Here is a 27764-nt window from a genome sequence, read left to right as displayed (position 1 = left end):
AGACATTTATCAAATCTCAGCAATGTTTTTCATTCTACCCACCCTATTATAATTTTATTAATATTAAATTGATATTAATAAAAACATTGTTGCATATTTTGGATAATCACCTGCGAGCAATAGTATATTTAATATAGATCTTGATGTTAGACTTTATTTCCCATAATCGGCAGTGTTTCAAAAGCTGGAATCCAAAACTAAATTAAATAAACCCGCTACTAGATCAAAATGAATTTAACAATAGAGTTAAAGGAGCCAGGCTTCAAAAGTTAGCCTTGCCACTGATAGATCACAAACTACATAGATTTTTTATCAGCACCACGATGCAGTATATAAACCGGCGAAAAGTCTGAATTGAGCCAAACCAATTGACAGCTACGAGGCTCCCGCTGTAGTTCTGACAACCGAATAGGCGGTGTTACGATTAGCTCCGCCCATTCAATTCTTCTTCTTATCCTCCTCCTCTCCCCTCCTCACTCCTCTTCCTGTTTTCTGTCGTCTGGCGCAGGCGCGGTGCGGCCCTTTAAACGTGCGCAAGAAGTTCCAGCGATTACATTCTCTTGTTAGTTGTATCCTTCCGCATCGGCCCTGAGGGACTTTTTTATTTGGCTTTATTTTGCTTTTAAAGCTTCCAGTGTAAACCAGCGGCCTTTAATGAGGCTTAGAAGTTGCAGTCTTTGTATGGGAAAGATTCCTCTATCCCGGTGTGGTGACGTTTCCAAGAGATCCCTTTGAATCTTTGGAGGCTGGCGGAGGGAGACGTTTTGTTGTTGATGGGCAGCGGCTGTGGAGGATATTGAGAAAGTCCAAAATGGCGGTGGCTGCCAGGTCGAGAGGACCCGGCAGGCCTTGAATTCAGGGAGGGGAGAGAACGAGAGGGACTCCGGGCCCGGAAAAGTGCCGGGAGATCGCAGAGAGAAGGAGGGGCAGAGCCGAACCACCCAGCACCGGGGAGAAAAGCTCCGGCTGAGCGGCCTACTTCCCCCGCCCGCCAGGCCCTGTGCTCGAGCGAGGAGGAGGAGGAGGGGCCGGGCATGGCCCCCTGAGGGGCCTCCCAGAGAGCAAAGGAGCCGGTGGAGGGTATGGAGTCCAGAGAGGAGCCGGCGGAGCAGACCGAAGGGTCGGATCAAGGGGCCTGGAGGGAGAAGGGCCCCCTGGGGGATCAGGGCAACTGGGTGTCCCGTGGGGAGAAGGGGGAGAGGGGAAGCCGGGGCCTGAGGGGCGAACGGGGCCTTTCAGGGGAGAGGAGAGACCATGGGGACTGGGCAGAGCGCGGCTCCAGGATGGAGAAGAGCGAACGGACTGTGAAGGGTGAGCGGGCTCCCCGGAGTGACAAGGCCGAACAGGGAGATGGGGCTCCCCGGGCTGATCGGATCCTCCGGCCGCCTCGAGCGTCAGAGCAGGCGGAGCGCGGCTTGTGGAGCGCCGAGCCAGGCGAGTGGATGGAGCGTGGCCCGTCCTGGGCTGGAGACCCCGACCCCCTCTTGCCTCCCGAGGATTTCTTGCCACCCCCCGAGTGTCCTGTCTTTGAGCCCAGCTGGGCCGAATTCAGCGATCCGCTGGGCTACATTGCCAAGATCCGACCCATCGCAGAAAAAAGTGGCATCTGCAAAATCCGCCCTCCCGCCGTAAGTACCATCCGAGGCTGTTGGGTTTGGGGAGAAACTGTCAGTGGGCGAGCAGAAGCAGGATCTGGGGGTTAGCTTAAGTGATTCACAGGTACTTAGAGCTGATGATGTTTGTTTGTCTTTATTTTTTAAAAGAGATGTCTCTTCTGGTGACTATAATGAATTGGATGGAAGGAAATGTATTGGAGAGCTTGTGTGCCAGGATGAGAGCTACAGACTTGAACCAGTGTGTCTTTAGATGGGGAAGAGTTCTTGCGAGCATTTGTTACTGGAGACAGTCATGGTATTGAGTTGAGTTGACTGATACAAATGCAGTGTTTCTGAGGAAGAATAAGACTATTGTGATGCCTTAAAAAGAAATAACTGAACACAGGCCTGGTTCAACGACAAAATAGAGTGGGTGGTTAGAGAAGTTACATGGCAGGCCCTGCTGACTCGAAATTGTGATAGTTCAGTACATCCGAAGGACACCAAGTTGGTAAAGTCTGTTTTATGGAATTGAATGAGGGTTGAATCATTTAGGTACCTCCCATGATGTAGCAGAAGTTGAATGTAGGTATTGAAAGCAAGTTGTTGGGATGCAAAAGTATAATTTGCGGTAGAGTCAACACTCAGATATAGATTAGAACGCATTATGGGAAATAGGGTAAAGTGTATTCTACAGGGACTGGGTTTGTTTGGAATAGTTGGCATATAAGAGCTTTGTGTTTTGAACAGTCAAGTTCTGTAGTTTTGTGCATGTAAATTGCTGTATTTGTGATAATGGTGGTGCCTGTGTTGACATGTAGCTGTTACCATTTTGAACAGCTTGCTCTTTCACCAAGCTGGAAAACTTGTATGGGTTGTGTCCTATTTCTCTTATTTTCCCCTACATCTTACAGCTAGGCCTCAGCTGCAGGCAAAGGAAGAAAAGACACCCCTCCTAATTAACTATAGCAGGAAAGAGGTTTTCCAAGTCTTTTCCTGCTGTATTTCTTGTCCATTTAATAATATTTTTGATTATTTCTTAATAACAGGTCATCTAGTATGACTGCCAGTTGCAGAGTCTTTGTCTGAGAAGGAACAAGAGAAAGACTAGGAAATATATGAGGGACTTGGTTTTCTTTTGTACAGCTACAGTGCCGAAGATGCTGAAGCAGACCTCTTGCTCTCTGGTCCCAATTAAAAAAACACTTCTGCCAATCTTTTTAATCCTCATTGAGAAGTCATTGTGATATTTTTAATTAGAGCAGCAAAATATTAGCATCTGCTTACCCAGTGCATATGGAGTGTTTAAATGAATCTTGCTTTTTTCTGTAGGCTGTAAATTATAGTTCAGGTTAGTCCGCAGCCTTCAAATCAAAAGTTTCTGTCACAATTCAGTTGGAGGAGAACCTGTCTTGCTGGTGTGAGTCTTTTAAGCATTATAATGCTAAAGTATTACCCTGTTAGCAATATTTCATTTCCCCCCCTTCTCTTGGAAGTTCTAGAATGACTTATTTAGCATTTCCTAATTTATTTTGATTTGCACGGTGAATTTACTTCAGTGTGTCTTACAAAAGCAAATATAATTGTCATATTTGCGCTTTTGATGTACAATTTAGCACCATGTGAAAATCCTCTTGAATTGAGAAGCCAAGGCTTTTCCAACTTAATCACCCACTTTAGTACAAACTAATACATATTTCTCTAAAAATACAAGAAAGAAGATACATTCATGAAGTTCACCAGACCTAACTGTGATTCCAACTTCTAGAAATCGAAATTTTGCATAGTCAATTTGACTCCTTTCTGGTAAAATTTATTTTGAGACTATGTAGTCTTTCTCACACATGGAAAGGCTTCAGTGGCCTTTCTCTGTCTTGCTGTCTCCAACAGTTATGATAGTTATTCCATCTCTGAAGTGACTTCTTTGTACCAGGGCAGTAGATTTTGAAAGTCTAATGCCTTGGATATAATACTTTAGATTGTTTGAAGGAACATCAGAGTTATCCTTTCCTTTTTCTCAGGCAACCTGTATATAAACAGTAAAGATGAATGCTTTGCAGTGCTTAGTGTGCTCATGTTTTATTAGGTGTTCACTATGTTTCCTTCAAATGTAGATTTTACCCACTTAAGTCCCTGTCTCTCTTCAGTACTGAATATCGCATACAGTAGGTTTGCTTCATTGCAAAATTAAAAGCTTTCATTGTGTCAGGTTTGCCCTGTGGTAGTTTGTATAATCAACTCTTGTGCCTTATATTCTGTTAGCTGTGAAATTGAATTCTGAAATTCTGTTTCTTCCTCAGGACTGGCAACCTCCTTTTGCTGTGGAAGTGGACAACTTCCGGTTTACTCCACGGATACAGAGGCTCAATGAATTAGAGGTGAGTCCTTTGCAGAAGTCGTGATAGAATTGTAATGTTGTGCCATTCATATTTTTTTTACATTTAACAGGAAAATTCGAAAGTAACGGTTTTACAAGAGAAGATATTAGGTGCTGCCAATAAATAATAAATGTAAAAATATAGTGGTATATAATTAAAAAAACAAAATGCATTTGTTTTAAACAACTGTTGTCCAGCGGTTGTGTTGGGCTGCCATGGAAAGAATTGACTTCAAAAATGGTGTCAGGTTGCCTGTTTATGCAAGCCCAAATAAATGGTTTTGTGATTTATTTCAAAGTAGTTCTCAGGATTGAAATGAGGGGTCCTTGGCGCTCTCTGAGCTTGGTTGTTTTCTTGCAGACATTTCATTATGTAAACTAGGTAATATCATCTGTTCTAGACACTCATCTAATACTGATGATGTTACCTAGTTTAGGTAATGAAATGTCAGCAAGAAAAAAGCCAAGCTCAGAGCGCACCAAGTGTGTTTAATTATCCAGGCTTTTATATTTTTGACTGGATTTTTTGCAAAACGAACCTTTTGACTTGCATTTATATGAAATGAGTGTGTGTATCTTAGTACTCTTAAATAAATTTGCATCCCCATGAATAACCGTTTTCTGTTAAAATGTTAATGAGGAAGCTCGGCAGGATCTTTTTAGAATGAATGTATTCCTATGTTTTTGATTAATTTCCTACCTTCCTCAAGGCAATATACCTTGTAATCCTTTTCTCCAATTTTATCCTCACAATATTATCCTTTTAAAGTATGTTAGATCAGGCGTCACAACCCCCAGGCTGCGACCCACTTCCAGGCCGTGGCCGCAGCTGGGCTGCAGGCTAGTACACGTGTGAGTGTGCAGCTCGACTTGGCTGCATGTGTATGTGTGTGCTGACTTGGCACCGCCTTGTTCCCCTGTTCCCACCCCCACTGGGTCTCTGGGATAAATAACATGTAGCTGTATAAGTGCCTGTTACAGGAAATCTCCCAGGTCTCAAACCCGTTCAGTGTGTGAATATATGCTGTTTAAAATGTCATTAAAAAATTGGTGTTGCTGGTATGAATATATATTTGAAAGATGCACGATTAAATGGAAAGCAGTTGTATGTTATTGGCTTGAGAAAGGCTAACTTCAATTTATTCAATTACTAGGCACAGACCAGGGTAAAACTGAACTATCTAGACCAGATCGCAAAGTTCTGGGAGATTCAAGGTTCTGCACTGAAAATTCCCAATGTAGAGAGGCGTATCCTTGATTTGTACAGCTTGAGTAAAGTAAGTAAATAATTGCATTCTTCCCAAAAATTTTTTTAGAAAAAGTTACATTTTTGTATTCAAGCTAATGGGGTTAATTACTGGCAGATTCAATGAAGATTCATCTCTGCCATTGATGGATCTTGATAAGTTGTTGGTCTTAGTTTGGAATTGGGGTTAAGGAAAATAAAGTACCTGATTTAAATAGATATATGTTCATGTGATTGCAAGCTGATAGTTTGTAGTTTTTCAATATTCCTGTATTTTTAGATTGTGATGGAGGAGGGTGGATATGAAGCCATTTGCAAGGATCGCCGGTGGGCACGGGTGGCCCAGCGACTTTCTTATCCATCAGGAAAGAATATTGGTTCCCTCCTTCGTTCCCACTATGAGCGTATTATCTACCCGTATGAAATGTACCAGTCTGGTGCTAACCTGGTGGTGAGTATTGGGTCCCAGAGTATAAAGTTCTCCAATAATTTAATTTCATATTACATTTCTTCCACAGGTGTAGTAGATGAGTACAAGAAGAAAACCTACCCAGGGAAGAAAATAGCTGGCTAGGGAAGATGGCAGGGGCTCATGCCTAGCCAGGAAAATCATATCTAAACTCGTCATGCTTTTGTTCTGCCACGGGATAGTTGGGTTAGGCCCTTGCTTTTTAATCCCTAGTGATGAGCAACAGGAGCTTTACTCAGTCTTAATGCTATTCCTTTCTCCCAGCAGTGCAATACTCACCCATTTGATAATGAAGAGAAAGACAAAGAGTATAAGCCTCATAGCATCCCATTGCGCCAATCCGTGCAACCTTCCAAGTTCAACAGCTATGGGCGGCGGGCCAAGCGACTGCAGCAGGAGGTGAGTGTCTCACACACCTTCGACCCTAATTACAATTTTGTTTTTGGTTGGACCAGTTCATAATTCCGAGGGCAATAGTACACACCCTGTGCTCTGACTCAGTGGAAAGCATTATTTTTTCTCAGTTTTAGGATAGAACCATTTAAATGTCAAAGAAGTTTCATCCTACTAGAATGTTAATTATTAGGCCACATGTATGCAATCCCTGGCCCCCAGGAGCACATATTATAACCCCCCTCCTCATTTTTAGAAACTGGCTTCCGGGAATCTTTTTTTGTTCCCCCAAATGGTGATTTTAAATGCAACAGGATAGTTTTTAAATATATAAGGTATAATAATTCTAAATATATTTTATGTAATTTGTCCCATAGTTTAGTATGATCTGCCCGCTCCCTGAAATTATCTGAAGAGATTTGCATAGTATTCATCTTTTCTGTCATGGTGACCTGGGGTTTAAGCTCAAATGGTGTAGCTCTCCAACTATTTTTCAAAAATAAATTTTACTCTGTATTACAATTAAAAAGATAAAACGAATATGAACTAAAAATAAAACAATAATAAGAAAAAATAGAAAATAGAGGGACAAAAAAGAAAAAGAAAAATAGAAAAAATATGAATAAAGAAATGACTACCCCCTTTGTGACAACAAGCATAAACAATTTTGATAACTTATCATCTTCTCTTAAAATATAACAATGGTTTCTTCCATATCTTTAATCTGTAAGCAAATATTTAAAACCATACCTATTTTAACCCTAATCAGATAACCAGCTTTATATTCTTTCTTGTTACTGTTAACAATCTTAATCCTCAGTTCCCTTAAACAGTGTCCTAGAAATTGATTTCTTCTAATTTTTTCTTTGTCCTTTCTCACAAAATTTTTCAGAACTTTAACAAAACTTTCTTTTGTAAATTCAACATAAAAAATTCATCCAGATTACTTTTTTGGTTAGTTAAGACAGTTTCATTTGTATATCCAGTGTAGCATTTCCTTCCATATTATTACTTTAGCTCATCATTTTAAAATCTACTTTCAAATTAGTCTCAGTCCTATCCAGTAAAACGTGTTTCTCTTCCACAACATCTTTTAAGCAAAATCTGTCTATAGAGGCAGACATTCTTAAAATTAACTTCTGGATCACAAGTATCTTCCAATACAAATTAAGCTAAAATGAGATTAAATAATGAATAAGATTGTATATTTTAATGTTGGTACAACATTATATTTGTTTGTACCTAGATGACACACTGGTTAATGGAAAATGGATTGTTTATATAAAAAATGTATATATATAAAATATAAATTTATATATATATATATAAAAGTATCTTCCAATACATCCAGTGTTACTTTATTTTGCTCCATTCCATATTAGCAAGTCAAATGTAAGTGTTCTTTTCCTTTAATTGTAATTTTTAGTTCTCTTGTGTTTCCTCTAGTATCCAACCTTCAAAATTGTATCTTATCATATTTTTAAAATATTCAAAACAACAGAAAGTATGCGAACTTGGTGTCCTTTCAAAGGCACTAACCTTGAGTTGAGCAAGATGGCTGTTCCCATATCTTCTAAACCCATCAGAGTCTGCTGCCACACAGTCTCCTTCGAAGCAGTAACTATCTGGAGTGCTTGTAGGCAATCCAAAGTCCTCTCCTTCAGTTTGCCATTTCTTCCCTGGAAGTCCACCACTCCAAATCTATAACGTGCTCACCATTGAATGGAAGGACTAACCTCTTCATTGTTTTGTTTAAAAAGCATTTCAAACCAGTATCTTTCAATAGGTTTTTAATTGTTGAGGAATTAATACACACACATTCAGTGTTTCTGGTTTTAACTTGCGTTTTGTTTGTTTGATTTTCTTAATTACAAAGAGGTTTCAGCAGTCAATGATATAAACATCAAATGAATATAAATAATTCCATATTAAATGTAAATCAAAACAAGATTTTGTCACGTGACACCTAGCATTTCTCTTCAGGATCAAATTGATCCTTCACAAACCTAAGTAATATATGGTGGATAAAAGCCTGGAATGTGTAAAGGGTTTTTTGTTTTTTTTGGCATAATGGATGCTGCTTCCCCTTTCTTACTTGTATTTATGGTTTAAAAATTTGGTTGTAAGCTTTTTTGATTAGTTGTTATTCATCAAGTGTTTGGAGAACGTAAGAGCTTATGGCTGTATCTGTATTTGTTTTTAAAGGAAAAATGCACGACTATCAATTTTGATTAGTTTAAGGAAACATTGAATCTTGCAGTTATATGGGTAAAAGTCTTTTGATAAAATTCAAGGATGCAGACATAGGCCTTCAAAGGTCAGATAAAGATACAGTCCTGCATTTTGTTTAAATTTTTGCAAACAGTAATTAGTAAGTGGTTTTCCAAGGTTATAGTAGAACGTCAAGTCTCTTGCTAGGAATGTGCAGCTGGAGCTTAGTCTCAAATGTGTGTTTCCAGTAAAAAACTGAATGAGGGAAGCATAATTCTTTATTCTAAATTAGAAAAAAAACAAGTATGTATCTCATATGTACATCCTCACTATAAAATCTGAAACTTACCTATAGCCCCTGATTCTGTCATTCCATACCCCAAGTCATGAAAGTGAATTGGAATCCCAATGTTTTCTACAAAGGTTTTTACTGAAAAGCTGACCAAATTCTATATTAAGTATCTGATTAATTTATGTTAAAGGGAGCAAAGACAATATGCAGTTATTTTTAAAGTTTTTCTTTGTTCCTGAATTTCCTCATGCTTCTGTTTTTCCTTTCTAAAATAGGAAATAAAAGTCATTGTGCTTTCTCTCCTTGTCTTTAAAATGTTGAATATTTCTTAAACCCCATGCATTCTGTAGTTATTGTAATGTTTCCATGTTAGCTCTCTTGTTGCAAAACACCATAATCCTTGTACTTTTAATAATAATAATAATAATAATAATAATAATAATAATAATAATAATACTCTCAATGCTATCACTGACAATCATTTTGAAGAAGATGAACTGAGGATACGAACTTGCAAAGAAAGGATTGAAAAATTCGCACTTGGTGTACATGGATGATTTGAAGCTGTTTGGTAAAACAAAAGCTGAACTGAATTTATTAATTGAAAGCTCAAAAGAATTTAACCAAGACATTGGTATGCAGTTTGGAATTGACAAATGTGCAACAATGGCAACCAAAGCAGGCAAGGTTATAGAAGATGATGGAATAGAACTTGAGAATAAAGAAATGATAAAGGCAGTAAAACCAGAAGAAGGCTACAAGTACTTGGGGATTTTAGAGGCCTCTCACTTAATGCATAATAAAGTCAAGGAATTAACTTCAGCCAAGTACATTCGACGAATTCGCAAGATATTAAAGTCCAAATTGAATGGAGGAAACATCATAAAAGCCATAAATACCTGGGCTATACCTGTGATTCAATACTCTGCAGGAATAACTGACTAGACCCAGATGGAGTTGGACAGAAAAACAAGGAAGCTTATGACAGTGAATCATGCTTTGCACCCTAAAAGTGATGTTGACCGATTATATCTACCAAGAGCAGAGGGTGGTCGAGGACTCCTACAAGTAAAACAGACTGTGGAGGAAGAAAAACACAGCTTGAATGATTACATCCAGAAAAGTGAAGAACCAATGATTAAGGAAGTAAATAAAGGAGGCCTTTTAAAGACAACTAAGTCAAAAGCTGAATATAAGAAAGAAGTAATTGAGATGCGAGCTGAAAATTGGAAAAACAAAGCTATGCATAGCCAATACTTGAAAAGTATTGAAGGCAAAGCTGACCAAAAGCTAACTTGGAACTGGTTATGATTAGGAGCACTGAGAAAAGAAACAGAAGGCTTTATTTTGGGCACCTCAAGAACAAGCCTTAGCCACAAACTGCATGAAGGCAAAAATTCAACATGTTACCACCAACAGCAAATGTTGCCTCTATAATGAGAAAGACGAGACAGTCGACCACTTGATCAGTGGGTGCAGCAAAATTTCACAAACTGACTACCTACAACACCATGACCGCATTGCTAAGATCATTCACTGGAAATTGTGCCAAAAGTTTGGATTTGAGTACAGCAAAAACCACTGGGACCCTCAGGTTGAGAAGGTTTTAGAGAATGAGAAAGTCAAGATCTTGTGGGACTTCAGAATCCAGACTGACAGGCACTTGGCCCACAACACACCTGACATAACAATAGTTGAAAAGAAAAAAGTATGGTTCATTGACATTGCAATACCTGGAGATGCATGAATTGAAGATAAACAGCAAGAAAAAATTACAAGTACCGGGACTTGCAAATTGAAGTTGAGCAACTGTGGAAAAAGAAATCGTGTGTTGTCCCAATTGTAATTGGAGCCCTTGGAGCAATTCCTAAAGGGCTACCTCACTATTTGGAAATTTTAAATTTATCAGACTTGAACATTCTGATTCTACAAAAAACCATCCTACTTGGAACAGCTTATATCCTCCAACGTTACCTTAACAGTTCCTAGGTCCTTGGTTAGGACTCGAGCTGTTGAGCTACCAACCAGCCCCAAAGGCTGTGAATCTCACCAAAGATTAACATAATAATAATAATAATCCTAGGCCCCTGGGTGGGGCCTGACTAGTAATCAATGCTAAATCCGGCGAAACAACTGGCCGCTGTGACACAATTCTGTTGTTGTGATAACAATAATAACTAACAATAATAACAATAATAACAATAACAATAATTCATGACATTTATATGCCACTCGATCCTTAGCAACTCTAGGCACTTAAAGGGAAATGGTATCTGGCTTCTTCACTATGATCCAATAATGATTTCCCCTTTTATTTCTCTTGATGCCCTTTCTACTATTCCTGGAGCCTTGTTGATCCCCACACCCCACGCATTTTGTCGCCCTCTTGCAGGAATCCGACTCATACCCTGAACCTGCGAGCTCCCCAGCTCTGTTACCCGAGCAAGCACATCAAGCATGGGTACTGTTCCTGTTCTGTCCATCTTTGCTGCCTCTCTTTCACTGCATTTATTCGTCCTGCTTCGTGGCTAGAAGTCCTCAGACTCCCTCCAGCAGGAAATGTGGCTTAAATGTCTCAATGTGCACTGTTTTATTTCAGTGTGCAGTGCATTCTAGGACAGTCTCACATTATTTGGGGTACCCAGCCAGAGGCTTGCTCTAAAACAAGATGTCATTTCTGTCATAGGTGTTCAATCATGACCTCAGCAGCGTCAGTCATTAATTGTCTTTCTGAAATCAGTTCTCCTTTTCCCGGGATTCAATTTATTCTTTGTTCTTTTTCCTCCCTCTGCTGCTGCTGCTACTGCTGCTGCTTTCTGAGAATCTTTGGAGCACGATTTTAAAATTCATGGCTTCATGTTGTCATCCTGTCCTAACTGTGTCTTTCTTGCAGCCAGAGCCAACAGAGGAGGACATTGAGAAGAACCCAGAATTGAAGAAGCTGCAGATTTATGGCGCTGGTCCTAAAATGCTGGGACTGGGGCTTGTAGCCAAGGACAAGAACATGCGCAAGAAAGGTGGGAATGGAGGGCTAGCCCCACAATTAGGGAGCCAAAGGAGACGTTTGCTCTCTCGGTTCTAAGCGTATGTCTTCTTAATATAGACAAGGAGATGCCTGAGTGCCCCCCAACAGTGATAGTAAAAGAGGAAGCTCCTGTTTCAGAGGTGAAGCTGGAACCCACTGCACCCCGAGGCTATGCAAATATGAAAGAAGAGTTGAGGCACAGTCCAGAACCTTGCACCAAGATGACCATGCGCCTCCGTCGCAATCACAACACTCAGTTTGTAAGTTGTCACTTCAATTAAGTTCTGGTCTGTCTCTCTGTTTTTGGAAAAAATTGTCCCCGTTCCCCCCCATCATTATCAGTAATATAGACTGGCCAGTGAAAATTATTAGCTGGTAATTGTGAGCTCTGTGATAACATTCATAGCCTTCTGCCTCCTTAAAAAATGCATGAAAGGAAATAATAGTTCTGCTGAATTTTTGCTGCTTGTCCTCCTTTGAAATAGTCGTTGCCTGAAAAAAAGAAATCATTGGGTATATTTAAAACCTCTGTGGACAGTCATTCGGAGTCAATCCTTGAAGGCATCTCTCAAAAATATTGACCAAAACAATCTGTATTTGCTTTTGTGTGTAAAACAGCATTTCTTATACTTGCTCCTCTTTTAGATTGAATCTTACGTTTGTCGGATATGTACACGGGGAGATGAGGATGATAAGCTGTTGTTATGTGACGGCTGTGATGACAACTATCACATCTTTTGCCTCTTGCCTCCTTTACCTGAGATTCCTAAAGGGGTCTGGAGATGTCCCAAATGTGTCATGGCGGTAAGGAAGCTTTATTTGCCCTTGACAAGCCCAGAGGAACATTCTTGCCTCCCCAGATCATCTGGGTTTGAACTTGATCAGCTATAGAGAGATCCGGGAATGAGATTTGACCTGTTGATCACACAATTATTCAAAAGCATGACACGGGATCCATTTATTATAGTATGGGTGGGCAAAAATATTTCCTTACTTGTGAATCCTCTGTCACATTTCCCCTGTTTTTTTCCTTTCCCAGGAATGTAAGCGTCCCCCAGAGGCTTTTGGCTTTGAGCAGGCCACTCGGGAGTACACGCTACAGAGCTTTGGCGAGATGGCAGATTCTTTCAAGGCCGACTACTTCAACATGCCAGTCCATGTGAGTTCTGCTTCTTTCACTGTGAGCACAGATAAATAGTAGCAACCATGGTTTTATTTACCGTGTTAATGACCCACCTTTCCTCCAGAGACTCCCAAGGTATTTACACACAACAATCTCTTCATTTTATCAGCAGTAGCCGTGTGAGGTGGGTGGGCTGACCGAAAGTGATAAATCGGTTCTGGTTAAGTGTGGACTGGAATCTGGATCTTTTTTTGCTCTTAACCTCCACCGTTCATCCCATTCTTGGCAATTTCATCATACACGTTTCTAGTATCCTGTAACTGAAGATGTAGAGTCCCTAGTCCTGACAAGCCTCTCCTACTTCCTTCCCCAGATGGTGCCAACAGAGCTTGTAGAAAAGGAGTTCTGGCGCTTGGTGAATAGCATTGAAGAAGATGTGACGGTGGAATATGGGGCTGACATTCATTCCAAAGAATTTGGAAGTGGTTTCCCCATCAATGATGGCAAAAGGCAGCTCTCTCCAGAGGAAGAAGTATGTCCCCTTCGTAAGGCAGAGGTCTCCCTTTCCCCATGTTTGGACCTTCTTGTTCTGCCCCTCAAGGCTGACCGATTGTGGTCAGCCCCACTTTCTTTCTTACCCTTTGCCTTGCCTTGCAGGAGTATGCAGCCAGCGGCTGGAACCTCAATGTGATGCCAGTGCTGAAGCAGTCGGTGTTATGCCACATCAATGCTGACATTTCAGGCATGAAGGTTCCCTGGCTCTACGTGGGCATGGTGTTCTCTGCTTTCTGCTGGCACATTGAGGATCACTGGAGTTACTCTATTAACTACCTCCACTGGTGAGGCTTCAGGAGGGAGGGAAACAAATCTGCCATCTAGAGCAGCTTTTTGATAGTGAAGTACCGGTAGTCCTCGGCTTATAACTTCATTCATTCATTCATTCATTTATTCATTTACTTTATTTGTATGCCACCCTTTTCCCTGAGGGGACTCAGGGCGGCTCACAATTCAGGGGGAGGGAAGGACAAACAAGTTACAAACATGAAGACAATACATTATTAAAAAAGCACAACAGTCATACTATTCGAGTGGGGCTGGGAGTCTTTAGCCCCAGGCCTGTCGGGACAGTCAGGATTTAAGGGCTACGCGGAAGGTCTGGAGGGTGGTGAGGGTACGAATCTCCACGGGGAGTTCGTTCCAGAGGGTCGGAGCAGCCACCGAGAAGGCTCTCCTCCGAGTAGTTGCCAGTCGACATTGGCTGGCTGATGGAATTCGGAGGAGGCCTAATCTATGGGATCTTATTGGCCTAGTGGAGGTAATTGGCAGTAGGCGGTCTCTCAAGTACCCAGATCCAATACCATGAAGGGCTTTGTAGGTGACAACTAGCACCTTGAAGCGCACCCGGAGATCAACAGGCAGCCAGTGCAGCTCGCGGAGGATAGGTGTTACGTGGGTGAAACGAGGTGCACCCACGATCGCTCGCGCGGCTGCATTTTGGACCACAAATAACTGTTCGTTTAGCGACCAAAGTTATGACAGGAAAAAGTGACATGATAGATTTTCATACCTAGCGACCATTGCAGCATCTCCATGGTCACATGATAAAAATTCAAATTCTCATATTTATGACTGTTGCAGGGTCCCCGGGATCATGTGATCCCCTTTTGCGACCATCTGACAAGCAAAGTCAATGGGGAAGCCAGATTCACTTAACAGTCATGCTACTAACTCAATAACTCTAGTGATTTACTTAAACTGTTAACAGAAAGAAAAGTCATAAAATGGGGCAAAGCTCATTTGACAACTGTCTTGCTTAACAACAGAAACTTTGGGCTCAATTGTGGTTGTATGTGGAGGACTACCTGTTGTGATAATGGTTTCCACAAAGGAAAATAGCATAGCGGTTCTTATTAAAATAGTTAACACTTCAAAACTGCAATTATTTTTCATTTGTACAAGAAAAGAATTGAAATGGAAGACTAGTGAAGGGAAGATTGTATTTAAAGACATTTTGTATAGCTTTACATGACTGGGCCTTTTAAAGTATTTGGCTCTTCAGCATCGCATCTACATTTCTTAATGACCCTTATTGCATTCCTGTCATTTGGTGGCAAGCCCTCCAGACCTTTTAAGTATGGCTCTGAATTGCAAAAAAATTGCTCCCTTTTGATTTAATGGGATTGTAATTGAACTCTCCATTTAAAAAAAAAAGTGTTAAGAAAGAATCATCCCATTATCTTCCTCGGACAGTGTTTCAGTTTTCTCTCCCTTTGTTGGACAGTATTCTCTGACGAGCTTATTCTTCTAGGGGTGAACCTAAGACTTGGTATGGGGTCCCATCCTTTGCAGCTGAACATCTGGAAGACGTTATGAAGAAACTGACCCCAGAGCTTTTTGAGAGCCAGCCAGACCTGTTGCACCAGTTGGTGACACTCATGAACCCTAATACACTTATGGCTCATGGCGTCCCGGTGAGTCATCTTTACCCGCTTGGGTGTACCTTTTTCTTCTCTAGGTTATAGTCCCTGCTCTCATGCTTGCTCTTCTCTTGCATCGGTAGGTCGTCCGGACCAATCAGTGTGCTGGAGAGTTTGTAATTACCTTCCCTAGAGCTTATCACAGTGGCTTCAATCAGGGCTACAACTTTGCCGAAGCAGTTAACTTTTGCACTGCTGACTGGGTAAGTTTATAACCAGCAGGAATTTCTCCTGTTTGCTTGCATAATTCTTTAAAAGGCCACAGTGGTAGCACAGCAGAGGAGTCGGGGACGGAGAATCGGGTTTGCAGTTCATAGTTCTCAGCTATAAAAGTTGTGCATGGGACCAAAATTCTTCATATACCTCTAGATTTAGCAATAGCAATAGCAGTTAGACTTATATACCGCTTCATAGGGCTTTCAGCCCTCTCTAAGCGGTTTACAGAGTCAGCATATTGCCCCCAACAATCCGGGTCCTCATTTTACCCACCTCGGAAGGATGGAAGGCTGAGTCAACCTTGAGCCGGTGAGATTTGAACAGCCGAACTGCAGAACTGCAGTCAGCTGAAGTAGCCTGCAGTGCTGCATTTAACCATTGTGTGTGCCACCTCGGCTCTAAAAGATTTCTTTTCCCCCCCTCTGCCTCATGTTCAGTTGCCAGCTGGTCGCCAGTGCATTGAGCACTATCGGCGCCTTCGCCGCTACTGTGTCTTCTCCCATGAGGAGCTTATCTGCAAAATGGCTGCTTGCCCTGAAAAGTTGGACTTGAACTTGGCTGCTGCTGTACACAAGGAGATGTTTATCTTGGTCCAGGAGGAGCGTAAATTGCGAAAGGCTCTCCTTGACAAGGTGGGTTGAGATGGCAAGTGAACGTTGTCCGAAGCCAGGATTAGTTGGGAATGATCAAGCCTCTCATCGATTTTCTCTGCTGTCCCAGGGAATCACTGAAGCCGAGCGAGAGGCGTTCGAGCTGCTTCCAGATGATGAGCGCCAGTGTGACAAATGCAAGACAACCTGTTTTCTGTCAGCGCTGGCTTGCAATGATTGTCCCAATTGTCTTGTCTGCCTTTATCACATCAATGACCTCTGCAAGTGCCCGAGTAGCAGGCAGTACCTCAGGTGAGTAGAAACGTGGGCTATTTCCCGACTGAGTCACGTTAAATTAAAATATAGCCACTTATTGGGTTAGGTTTATATGACTGCCTTTCACAAAATGGTGACTTACAGTTTGTAGGAGCGTAAAAAAGGAACTAGAAAATACAATACAATAAGTATAGAACGGAAAGGAGTACAACAATGGAATTAACTGAGATCCACCAGCACATATCTCATGTAGGATCTCTAGAGAGGCTAGAGATGGAGTTCTGGATTCTGGATGGAGTTCATCTGAACCATGGGGGGAACATTTTACAGGACAGGCACTGCAACAGAGAACACCTACCTGCTGGGTTCTATCAGGAGATACTGCTTCATAGAAGGGATCTGAACCTGCTGGATCTAGTGGCCAAGCAGAGATAACTGGATTCCACAAATAACCCTGTCCTGTGCAATGAAGCCGGAAATGACTAGCACGCATGGGCAGGGGGAACCTTTACCTTTACCTATGCAATGAAGGCTTCATCGGAGAGAACCAGTACCCTGAATTATGCTGAGTTTATGATAGCAAGACAGTGCACCTTGCAAACCTATGCAAGTACAAAGGCAGCGGCCCCTAACCTTTTGGGCACCAGGGACGGTTCCATGGAGAGAGGCTTTTCCACGGACGGGAGGAGCTATGATTCCATGTGCTGCCTGCATCCCACGGATGGGACTTTGTTTGTTTGCACGACCCAGTTTCTGGCATGCCGTAGCCCGGTGCCAGTCCATGGACTGGGGTGGTTGGGGACCACTGAACTAAGGTGTGGTGCCATACCTATTTACACAGCTGCACTTTTGACCATTTGCAGATTCCAGGTGATTTGCAGAGACAGCCTCATGTAGAATGCGGTGGAGTAACCCAAATATGAATAGCCCAGGGCATGAATTGACCATGAGCCAGCCTCTCATTCCAGAAAGGGGGGCAATTGAGGTGCAAGAGGATTTATGCAAAAATCCTCCAGCCATGTCTGCCACCTCAGCTGAGTTGGGGATCCAAGAGGCCAATACATTGTGCAGTAGTAGTTCTTTTTTGAGTGAGTGTAACCCTATCCAGGACAAGAGGTAAAGAATCCCAAAGGATTCTGAAACTCAACACCAGCAGCATTTTGCTTGGTTAAATTGAAAACTCTTTTCCCACTTCGGACCTCCACCTCCACCTTCATCCACTGAGAAAGAAACTCAGTGGCATCAGCCTAGAAGGGAGCTGTAAATGAGCATTATTAGCATAGTGATGATTTTTAACCTATAAGCATGATCTTCCTCGTATATTGTGTCTCCCATCCTCAATAGAATTCTAGTTCCTTTTCAGCCATCAAGACCATGGCTAGACTCTGAGACCCTGAGCCTACAGGAGCCTCCTTTATTCATAATGGGGCTAGTTAAAGAGAACCATCCTCCTTAATCAAGTTGGTCCAGAATAATTTGGGAAGGACTGTCCTAATGGTTCTTTCATCTATCTTTACTTGAGAAACCAATTACAGGTGACATGCAACCCCAAGTGAGCCCAACATTTCTATTGCTAAGTGAGGCAGTTGTTGTGAGCTTTGCCCTATTTTACGATGCTTCTTGCCATAGTTGTTAAGTGAATCACTGCACTTCTTAAGTTAAGTGGTCAAGTGAATCGGGCTTCTCCATTGACTGGTAGTCAGAAGATTGCAAAAGGGGATCATATGATCCCAGGACACTGCAAATATGAATCGATTGCCAAGTGTCTGAATTTTTATCACATGACCTTTGGGATGCTACAGTGGTCATAGATGTGAAAAATAGTCATGTCCCATTTTTTTGGTGTCGTAACTTTGAATGGTCACTAAATGAACTGTTGTATATCTGTGTAGTGTAATACAATATGAACCCTAGTGAATGTTGTGAAAAGGCATTGCTTGTGGGACCGACTGAAATATATTTACCGTTTTTCTGCTCTGAATGTCCTTTCTCATTCAGGTATCGGTATACTCTGGATGAACTCCCAGCCATGTTACATAAATTGAAGGTCCGAGCTGAATGCTTTGACACATGGGCCAACAAAGTTCGCATTGCTTTGGAAGTGGAAGATGGACGCAAGAGAAGTAGGTGGACCCACCCTTCCGCTCCTTGATTCTGGGGCCTTTTAAGAAGTCAATCCCTGAGGTCTTAGTGGAAGAAATGTACCTATCCCCTTGAGGCCCTAGGTCATCGCTATCACATTTATTCAGGCATGTTGTCTGGAGAACCTGAATCCTTAATTGGATTATAGGTTTGGGAAAATGGGAGTGGAGACGGCAGCACTGAGTCCTAGAAAGGGGCTTCTGGATGGAAGGGAACTACTGAGTCTGGAATGGGAGGAATAATGACGCCACTCAGGGCCAGATGACTGTCATTGATAAAACTCAAGAGAGCCTCGCTTCTTCCGGGGAAGTTGAGAGTAGCTAGTACAGCTGGACCAATCCGATGGGTCTGGAGGCCACAATGTTCTGTGCCTTTTACAGCCTTGGAGGAGTTGCGTGCCCTGGAATCGGAGGCACGTGAGAGGAACTTCCCTGAGAATGAACTACTTCATCGGCTCAAAACCTGTCTGAGTGAAGCGGAGAAGTGTGTCTCGGAGGCCCTGGGTCTGATAAGTATTCAAGAAACAGAGTGAGTGCAGAGAGTCGGTTTTAAGTAGAATTGTATCGATAAGACAAGATGCCATGTAGAATCTTTTCACTCTGTTTAAATCATCCCGTGAAGCCTCCCCCCCCTTTTTTTTTTTTTAAAGACTACCTTTCTTGCTTTTGTTTTCTGGTAGATAATTATACTTTTCAGTAAGTCTTTTCTCACATGTAATGGGTGTTCTCTTTATCTGTTTGGTATTTTCATGTCCAGCTGTTTTTTGAGATTTATTTTCTGGAATTATAATGAAACGTGTCCCACTTTTTTCCTCCTTAACTTACAGAGAGTCATCAGTCCATATGACAGTAGAGGAATTACGTGCCTTCCTAGAGCAAATGACAAACTTGCCCTGTGTCATGCACCAGATAAAGGAGGTCCAGGTGAGCAACAGAGAGTTATGGTATGATTACTGATGATCACAATAAAGGGAAGAATTAGGACTGTGTCTGGGTGGCACCCTGGTTGCACCCGTGGGTTGGCTGTGATTGCCGTGTGTCATTTTCCAGGACGTCTTGGAGAAGGTGGAAGCCTTCCAGGTGGAAGTTCAAGAGGCCCTACAAGACCTTTCAGGCAATTCCCCAGAGTTGCACAAACTACTGGCACAAGGAACGCGATTAGGGGTGGAGGTGCCAGAGATGGAGCTGCTGGAGAGGCAGGTGCAGCAGGCAGTCTGGCTGGAGGAGGTCAAGCAGACTCTGCGTTCACCCCAGGATAAGGTTACTCTCTCTGTCATGAGAGCACTCATCACCTCTGGCGGTGGAGTTTCCCCGAGTCCTGCTGTGGATAAGGCGATGGCCGAGTTGCAGGAGTTACTCACTATTGCTGAGCGTTGGGAGGAAAAAGCGCAAATGTGCCTAGAGGCCAGGTAAGCTTCAGTCGTGGGGAGTCTGTGGCTCCTAGAAGAGGGTTCACAACGGTTTAGCCAGGCATCGCTTCGTAGAGATGCCCTGTGATAATTTATTTGACAATCCTGCCCATCCCTGATTTCTTGCAGGCAGAAGCATTCGCCAGCTACGCTGGAGGCCATCATCAAGGAGGCAGAGAACATCCCAGTGCACTTACCCAATATCCTGTCGCTCAAGGAGGCTCTGTCCAAAGCGCAGGCTTGGATTGCTGATGTGGAGGAGATCCAGGTGGGCTGTAGCCCTGGGCTGGGGGCAGTGGAACCTGAGCTTGCTGCTTCAACTCTAGAGTACTCTAGTCTATGCTGTGTCCTCTTCACAGAATGGAGACCATTATCCCTGCCTGGATGACCTGGAGGGCCTTGTGGCTGTGGGTAGAGATTTGCCAGTGCACTTGGAGGAATTGCATCACTTGGAAGTACAAGTAGCGACTGCACATTCCTGGCGGGAAAAGGCCTCCAAGACCTTTCTCAAAAAGAACTCCTGTTACACGTTGCTTGAGGTTAGGGGGTGCTTTTTTGAACCGCTAGCGATGGGGATTTAAAGCCTCACCTCAGAGGCCGGAAAGCTTCATTCTTCAATGTCTTTCCGTCAGGTGCTGTGCCCGTGTGCCGATGCTGACTCCGATAACGTCAAACGCACTAAATGGCAGCGGGAGAAGGAGCCAGGCCTCTACAATTCTGACACGGAGAGACTGGGCCTCTCAGCAGAGGACCTCAGGGACCCTGGCTCTGTTGTGAGTAGCTGCCTTAGGAAACGGGGTGTTGCTGTGACTAATACAGCGCAGGACTTTTTTTAAAATTGTTGGTTGTGCTATTCTAGCTTACCCAGATTGGTTATCTCAAGACGAAATGCTTTTAACCTGCTAAAACGGTCAAGCTGTAGGTACTGGTGAGGGCAGAATTCAGCTAAAAAATTTGCAAGAACTCTTGGTAAGGTCTTAAAGGATTGAGGCAAAACTAAAAAATACAAAACAAAGCAGAGAAAAATTAGGGTATGCTTTGTTGGTTTAAAAGGGCCCAGAGAATCACAATCGTTCATCTTATGCCGGCAGATCTTGGTCTTCAAAGAAGGTGAACAGAAGGAGAAAGCAGGGATTCTCCGCCTACGCCAGTCAAACACCCAAAAGCCTGTGCCGTCCATGCATAGTCCTCCTGGGATCCAGTACTGTGTGTGTTCCCAGCCTCCCAGCCCTGCTATGTTGCAGTGTGAACTATGTCAGGACTGGTTCCACACCACCTGTGCAGCTTGGCCTCGCCTGGGCAATCCCCGGCCTTCTCCGGCATGGTGGGAGTGGGATGCAAAATTCCTGTGTCCTCTATGCCAGAGATCCCGCCGGCCCCGCCTGGAGACCATCCTGGCTTTGCTGGTGGCTCTGCAGAAACTTCCTGTCCGGCTGCCCGAGGGAGAAGCCCTCCAATGCTTGACTGAGCGTGCCATTATGTGGCAGGACCGCGCTCGCCAGCTCCTAGGCTCCTCTGACGTAGTTGCTGCCTTGGGACGTTTAGCTGAGCTGCGGCAGCGGCTGCTTGGGGACTCGGCCAAGGACGCAGGTGCACTCAAAGAGAGCAGCTGCAACGAACAGACGAAGGTGAGTGGAGGAGATGAGCTTTCTTCTGGCTTGGCTAGTCCTCCCCGAGGGGAAGGGAAGGCAGACACCAGGCTTGCCGCACACGGAGGACAGAATTTGAGGCCGGGCCTTGCAATGTGAACCTTTCACATCAGTTAGTCTGTCTGCTGTGTTTGGGTCTTTTGAAATAATAATGAAAGAATCTGAGAGATTTGAAGCAACTACTCCTTTCTTTTACAAAAGCATTTATTGTAGGGGAAACCAGGTAAGGAGGAGACTTTCTCTCACCACTCCTGCGTTGGGCTTGTAATATAAAACATTTGAGTATCTGTAAAGTCAAATAATTGGTTGAGTTATTTATTTGATTTCTATACAGGTAGTCCTCGAACAGTGGTGGGATTCAAATAATTTAACAACCAGTTCTCTGCCCTAATGACCAGCTGGGAAGGCGTGGCTCGGTGGTCATGTGACCAAGTGGGTGTGGCCAACCCAACGTCACTCAGGTCGATGGGCGCTTCGCCTTAGCTGTTACAATGTAATAAGGGTTAACCGGAGAGGCAGTTTCTGTAAGCAGGTCAACAAAGATGAGGCTAGAAACAACACTAGAATGTTTCCTTCCTGCCTTCCTTGCAGGATTAGCCCTGCAAAATGGGGAAAAATAAAAGGAGATTTCTTCCAACAACCGGTTCTCCGAACGGCTTAGAAAGTTACCAACCGGTTCTCCCGAATAGGTGCGAACCGGATGAATCCCACCACTGTCCTCGATTTACAACAGTTCCTTTAGGGACCGTTCGAAGTTACAACAGCACTGAAACAAGTGCCTTAGTTTTAAGTTTTTCCCACTTCACAATCATTGCAGCATCCCCCACGATCATGTGATCAAAATTCAGACACTTGGCAACTGACTCATACGTGTGACGGTTGCAGTGTCCCAGGGTCACGTGATCCCGTTGCAAACCTCTGACAAGCAAAGTCAGCGTGGGACCCAGATTCACTTAACAACCATGTTACTAACTTAACAGCTGCAGTGATTCACTTAACATGTGGCAAGAAAGGTCATAAAAAGAGGCAAAACTCAATGGTCTTGCTCAATTGTAGTTGTAATTTGAAGACTACCTCTAACCGCCCATCTCAACAAGTTAGATGAGGTCATAAAGCCAATCAACATATACAGGCTCCCACAGACACACAATCATTCTGCCCCCACTGTGCTGGCCACATTATTCCATTCATAATAGAAATTGCTATTGGCAAAATCTCTCAAAATCCAGCACTTCCTGCTTCTCAAACTTAAGTCTTCTCTATCTGGGGCTTGTAGGCATCTTGACCTCTGTCCTTTTTTTAAAAAAAATAAGCTCCTTGCCTGCTAGTTTCTCAGAGCGCTGTTTACTTGATTCTGCTTTCTTTTAAACGCTCTTTCTTGATTCTTCCTCCTTAGTCTACAATTCATATTCTTAAAACACTAGGACATTTTTCCTGCCGCCTCTCTGATCGATTACTTTGTTAGTTTTATAGCTCATCTTTTCCGTGCATGCACAAGATCTGTATAATAATCTTTTTATTTGCTCTCCGTCACAACAATCTTGTCAGGTAGATAACACTAAGAATGTGCCTGGCATAGTCATCAAGGAATTTCTGGATCTAGAACCTGAAATTCTCTAGATAGCCTGACACCTTAAGCCTGACCTACCAGGGCTCCCTTTTATCGTAATTTCTTAATCCCCAAATGTTTCTGTAGATTTTCAGACTTTTGAACCCTTAATTCATTTCCCAAGGTTCTACAAAGTCTTGTGACTTTTTCAGAGTTTTATGTTCATTCCTCCTCCGAGAAGCTTGACTGTTCCATTGTTCCACTTTTGAAGGAGCCGAATATTTATTTTTGTCACAGCAGCTCAGCCAATCTGTCTTGGAGATGTCACTAATTAAATACCCTTAGGTGTGATGCAGTAAATGTTTTTGTTATTCTGCATTAACAAAGCCACATGTATCTTGACGAGAGCCAGTGCCTCTGCCATTAGCTGAAGAGCCAGCGTAGGTCCTGATAGGCATGATGTGGAAATTGCATTTGTGGCTCAAAAATCTCTCTCCTCACGCTTTTTCCCTCAGGTTTCCTTAGAGAACGGAGATGCCACAACTCCAGAGAAGAACAGCTCCTGTGCCTCAGGTACTGGCCTAGTAGAATCCTATGTTATTAAGTCTTTAAGTAAGTAACTGGCCAGGTTTCTTTGCTTTCTTGAAAATACTGAGAGTTGAAATATAAACTTGGGTATTGTTCTTCTACCCCACCCTATCACTCTGGGTTTGAGACTTGTCGTAACAGTTGTTTGTGTGAAGATAATTCCCTGTTCTGTGATTTTTTAAAAAAAGAAATAAGGAAGTTGGGCTGTTCCTTTACCCCGGGGTACTTTTGCACTTCTCTTGCAGACTTGGAGATGCTTTGTTCTTACCTGCCCCAGCTGCAAGGCCCTGTCCTAGAACTGGCGGATGCCGTCCGTGTACCTTTGGAAGAGCTGCTAATGGAAGGGGATCTTCTCGAAGTGACGCTAGACGAGAGCCAGAGCATTTGGCGCTTGCTACAGGCTGCCTGCGCTCCCCAGCTCCACAAATTCCAGCAGCTACTGGATGTGAGTGTCATTCTGACGGTCGTCAAATACTCCCAGCTGTTCTCGTTTGTGTGGGTTTCCAGGTCTTCTTTGTGAAGGTGGTGATGGCTGCCTCTAATCAAAAGGCTAGTAGGGCATTTTTAGCCACAAAATTTGCCATTTTTGTTAGCATCTCAGAAGCCAGAGTCAGATTTTAAGATTCTTTGGAAGTTGGTATCACACAGGAAAGGGAAAAATACGTCTGCTGCTTTCCCACAAAGTGGCGGTCAAGTACAAACATGAAAATGTATTTTTCCCCCTTCCTGTGTGATGGCTTTATAATAAGAGACAGAGGTACAAGCCAAGAAATCTAAATGCAGATATATTTTTTTTATATCACTTACGTGATGCTGAAATCTTTTGATTCCAAAATTTATATTGTCTGTATGGAAGACTTGGTGAAAGTCTGTTGAGATATACCAGATGAAAAGGGATGGTTCCTATGCTAATAGCTAATGTGAAACAACTCATTCCTTAGGGATCTTTCAAGTGGATCATTTTTCAAAACTTGGAATTTTTAAAGCGCCCCCCCCCCTTTTCAGTAATTGCAGCAGTTGTTAACTTTTGAATGTCAAAGAAAAACAAAATTGCAGCATTCCCTTTGCTTTTTTTAACTGTACAGGTAGCACTCGGCTTACAACCATTTGTTTACTGACGGTTCAAAGTTACAGTAGCACTGAAAAAAGTGGCTTGTTTTTTTCACTTGCAGCCATTACAGCTTCTCCTGTGTGCTGCTCCGGGAATCCAATCATGGGTTAACTTAGCCTTCTAGCCTTGAGACTGAGTATGCAAATATCAAAGTTACGCCTCCTCTGACTGGACTTCCGCTTCCTCTCCAGTCCTTATTACTCAGTCAAGCCTACGAGACTTATTTTCAACGCTCTCTTGATTAATTGCTAATATTTCTAGGTTAAGGATGAAATTACTTGGTTTTTCACTGTGGATTTCTTGCTGGATTGGAGGTAAAGCGGCAGATTGCTGTCAGCAGATTCCTTCCTCGCTATTTCCCTTAAAGGGATATCGGATCGCTGCAGCTGGAGTGGGGCTTCTCCGCCTGCCCTCCCTTATCATCAGCGCGCAAGGAAGCTGGGTCTCCCAGCGCTGCCATCCCTGCCGGATAGCACCCGCCCGCGGGCGCGGTCAGATCCGAGGCTTTGGTTTGTCGGAGCGGGGCTTCCCCCCCTTCCCCGCCTCCCTCCTTTGTGCCCTCGCTGGAGCGGCTGCCGGAGAATTGCACGGATCGGCTGTTGGGAATTTCCCTTGCGGTTCCCTTGAATTTCGCGCCTTTGAAGCCGGGGACCTTATTTGGAAGCGCTTTTCACGCATGCGCTCTAACGCCTGGGATGAGAAGGCAGATTTTGTTCGCGCGCTTGAGCCTGCGCACTGCTTCCGCCCCTCCCTTTTCCCTCACTCGAGTTTGCTGACTCAGGGAGGAGGTCGCTTCTCTTAGTCTCTGCTTCCACGTGGCGTTCTTGGCGAAGTGCTTTCAATTGCATTCCTTTGTCTCGCTGATTGAGCTCTTTCAAACTCATATCATGGCTGATCAATTGCAAGGTACTGTCCGGCCAGTTTCTGAGCCCCGTTCCCCTGGCGAGGGAGGGGCCAGCCCTGGGCCCAGCAGGGCCGCGACCAGGGCCTCTACTAGTAGGCCTCGAGCCTCATCTACTGTTCGGGATAAGTCGCACAAGCGCAAGGACAAGGCCAAAGTTCCCCCCAAGGCATCTGGGGCTCCCATTTCTTCCCCTCCGGTTTTGGTTCAGCAGCCTGTGTCTCCGGTGAGGGTTGTTGAGCAGGGTTGGTCTCCTGATATTCAACTTCCCCAGGGCCCTATTCCCGAGGTAGGGGCTTTCGGGCCTCGTTCTCCCCCAATTATTTCGGAGGCTAGTGGGGCTTCTCTTCGTTCACCTCCACGCGCTGGGCCCTCTGCCACGTTCACCCCCACAGCTGCAGGCCTCAGGCCTCTGGAGGGCCAGGATTTGGGCCTTTCTGCTGAATTCTACAGCATGATCTCAGAGGCTATTTCCAGAGGGGTGGATGCGGAATTAGCGCGTAGATCCCAGGTCTCCAGGCCTACTCTGGCCTACTCAGGCCTGGCTCCCCAAGCAGTACAAGGGGATTCTTCCATTCTGCAAACTGATCCTCCTTCCCCTTTACACTCTGTGTTTAGCGCACAATCTCCCTTAGTGGAAGAAGGTGAAATCCAGGATAGGGAACTCTCTGGTGACGAGGGCCTTCCTGTGGACCTGCCTCCGCCCCCTGGGCTTTTCAGGCACACTCTTTTCAAATCCCTGCTATATAAGGCCAAGACTACCACCCACATGGGGGAGGCAATTTCTGCAGAAAGTGCTGCTGTGGGCCTGGATGCCACCGAGCGGCTCTTTGCTGAGCAGGTGGCTCTGCAGGATTTTATCCCATCTCCCAAGCTTTTTCTTGATTTAATCCAAAAGCAGTGGGATGAGCCGACCGCGGTTAAAGCCCCTGGGTCTGGTGATAGGAAGCTTTTCACATCTTCCCCAGAGTTGGAGGCCCTCCTGCAGTTTCCCACAGTGGATGCTCCCATAGCGGCTCTTGCTTCACCGGCATTAATTCCTTCTGAAATTTCGGAAGGATTGAAGGCCGAGGACCGCAAGGCCGAATCGGTCCTTCGCAAGACTCATCAGGCAGCAGCGTGGGCCTTGCGATCAGCCACTGCAGCTTCCTTCTTTAATAGGACTTCTTTAGTTTGGCTGAGACAGCTACAGGAAAGGCTGGATCCGGAGGAACTGCGCCTCCATCAGGATGTCACCAAACTGATAGCGGCCCTAGAGTTTTCTGCTGATGCCACCCTTAGCGCGGCGAAGTTTGCTTCCCGAGCCGTGGCTTCCAATGTGGCCTCTCGCCGTTTGCTCTGGCTCCGCCACTGGCAAGCTGATATCAAATCCAAGTGGCGTCTAGCATCCACGCCCTTTAAGGGCGGGGCCTTGTTTGGTTCAGTGCTGGATCCAATTCTCATTGAGACTCGGGACAGACGTAGGGTGCTTCCCTCCACAAGTGCCCGTGTGGCCAGAAGGCCACAGCCTTATGGTAGACGGCAGCCCTTTCGGTCTGGGGACTCGGGGTTTACCTCTGCCCCCTATGTCCCCAACTATACCAGGGGGTTCTCCCAGGCACAGGACCGTGGCCAGGACCGAGCCGGGGCCAGAGACAGGGGGCGCCAGCAGAGTCAGGCGCAGAGTAGACGATCATTCCGAGGAGCGGGCAACCGATCCTTTCGCAGATACCGCTGACTCGCAGGAGGTAGGGCCCATAGGAGGACGTCTCTTGGCCTTCGCCCACCGGTGGGCGGAGCTCACGTCAGACGCCTGGGCCCTTCAAGTAGTGAGTTTGGGTCTCACGCTAGAATTTCTATCCATCCCCCCGAGGAGGTTCATCAGGTGCCCTGTGTCCAGGTGCCCGTCAAAGCGGCGCCTTATGGACACCGAGATATCTCATCTTCTCACCATCAGGGCCATAGAGCAAGTTCCCAAAGGGCAGGGAGGCCTAGGGTTTTATTCCATCTTGTTCCTAGTACCAAAGAACTCCGGGGGATGGAGGGCAATCCTAGATTTGAAACAGCTCAATCAGTATATCAAATACCAAAAATTCAAAATGCACTCTCTAAAGAGCATATTGGCTTCCATCCGCCAAGGCGACATG

General features: G+C 44.2%; 1 protein-coding gene across 5 annotated transcripts in view; it reads left to right on the top strand.

Moving 5' to 3' along the window:
• Nucleotides 1–792: 792 nt before the first annotated feature.
• Nucleotides 793–27764, top strand: part of KDM5C (lysine demethylase 5C) — a 31796-nt gene continuing 4824 nt past the window's right edge. For 2 of the 5 annotated variants that reach the window (XM_014060756.2, XM_014060754.2), the window contains exons 1-26: nt 793–1628; nt 3896–3973; nt 5127–5249; nt 5499–5669; nt 5952–6086; nt 10976–11044; nt 11477–11600; nt 11687–11868; nt 12254–12412; nt 12648–12767; nt 13105–13263; nt 13389–13570; nt 15040–15202; nt 15292–15411; nt 15862–16056; nt 16145–16326; nt 18289–18413; nt 18813–18960; nt 19259–19355; nt 19482–19840; nt 19970–20108; nt 20200–20379; nt 20473–20613; nt 20932–21468; nt 23554–23611; nt 23872–24071. In XM_014060756.2, the coding sequence (XP_013916231.2) occupies nt 1083–1628; nt 3896–3973; nt 5127–5249; nt 5499–5669; nt 5952–6086; nt 10976–11044; nt 11477–11600; nt 11687–11868; nt 12254–12412; nt 12648–12767; nt 13105–13263; nt 13389–13570; nt 15040–15202; nt 15292–15411; nt 15862–16056; nt 16145–16326; nt 18289–18413; nt 18813–18960; nt 19259–19355; nt 19482–19840; nt 19970–20108; nt 20200–20379; nt 20473–20613; nt 20932–21468; nt 23554–23611; nt 23872–24071 (4692 nt within the window). In that variant the 5' untranslated portion in view covers nt 793–1082. The remainder of the gene's footprint in view (nt 1629–3895; nt 3974–5126; nt 5250–5498; nt 5670–5951; nt 6087–10975; nt 11045–11476; nt 11601–11686; nt 11869–12253; nt 12413–12647; nt 12768–13104; nt 13264–13388; nt 13571–15039; nt 15203–15291; nt 15412–15861; nt 16057–16144; nt 16327–18288; nt 18414–18812; nt 18961–19258; nt 19356–19481; nt 19841–19969; nt 20109–20199; nt 20380–20472; nt 20614–20931; nt 21469–23553; nt 23612–23871; nt 24072–27764) is intronic. The other 3 variants (XM_014060755.2, XM_014060757.2, XM_087710841.1) reach the window with 3 other exon arrangements.

The sequence above is a fragment of the Thamnophis sirtalis genome, unplaced genomic scaffold (genome assembly GCF_051295495.1).
Source record: "Thamnophis sirtalis isolate CommonGarterSnake01/CBP01778 unplaced genomic scaffold, rThaSir2_p1.2 scaffold_3, whole genome shotgun sequence".
Lineage (NCBI taxonomy): Eukaryota > Metazoa > Chordata > Lepidosauria > Squamata > Natricidae > Thamnophis > Thamnophis sirtalis.
Note: the sequence above shows the minus strand (reverse complement) of the source record. Positions and strands in the feature narration are given on the sequence as shown.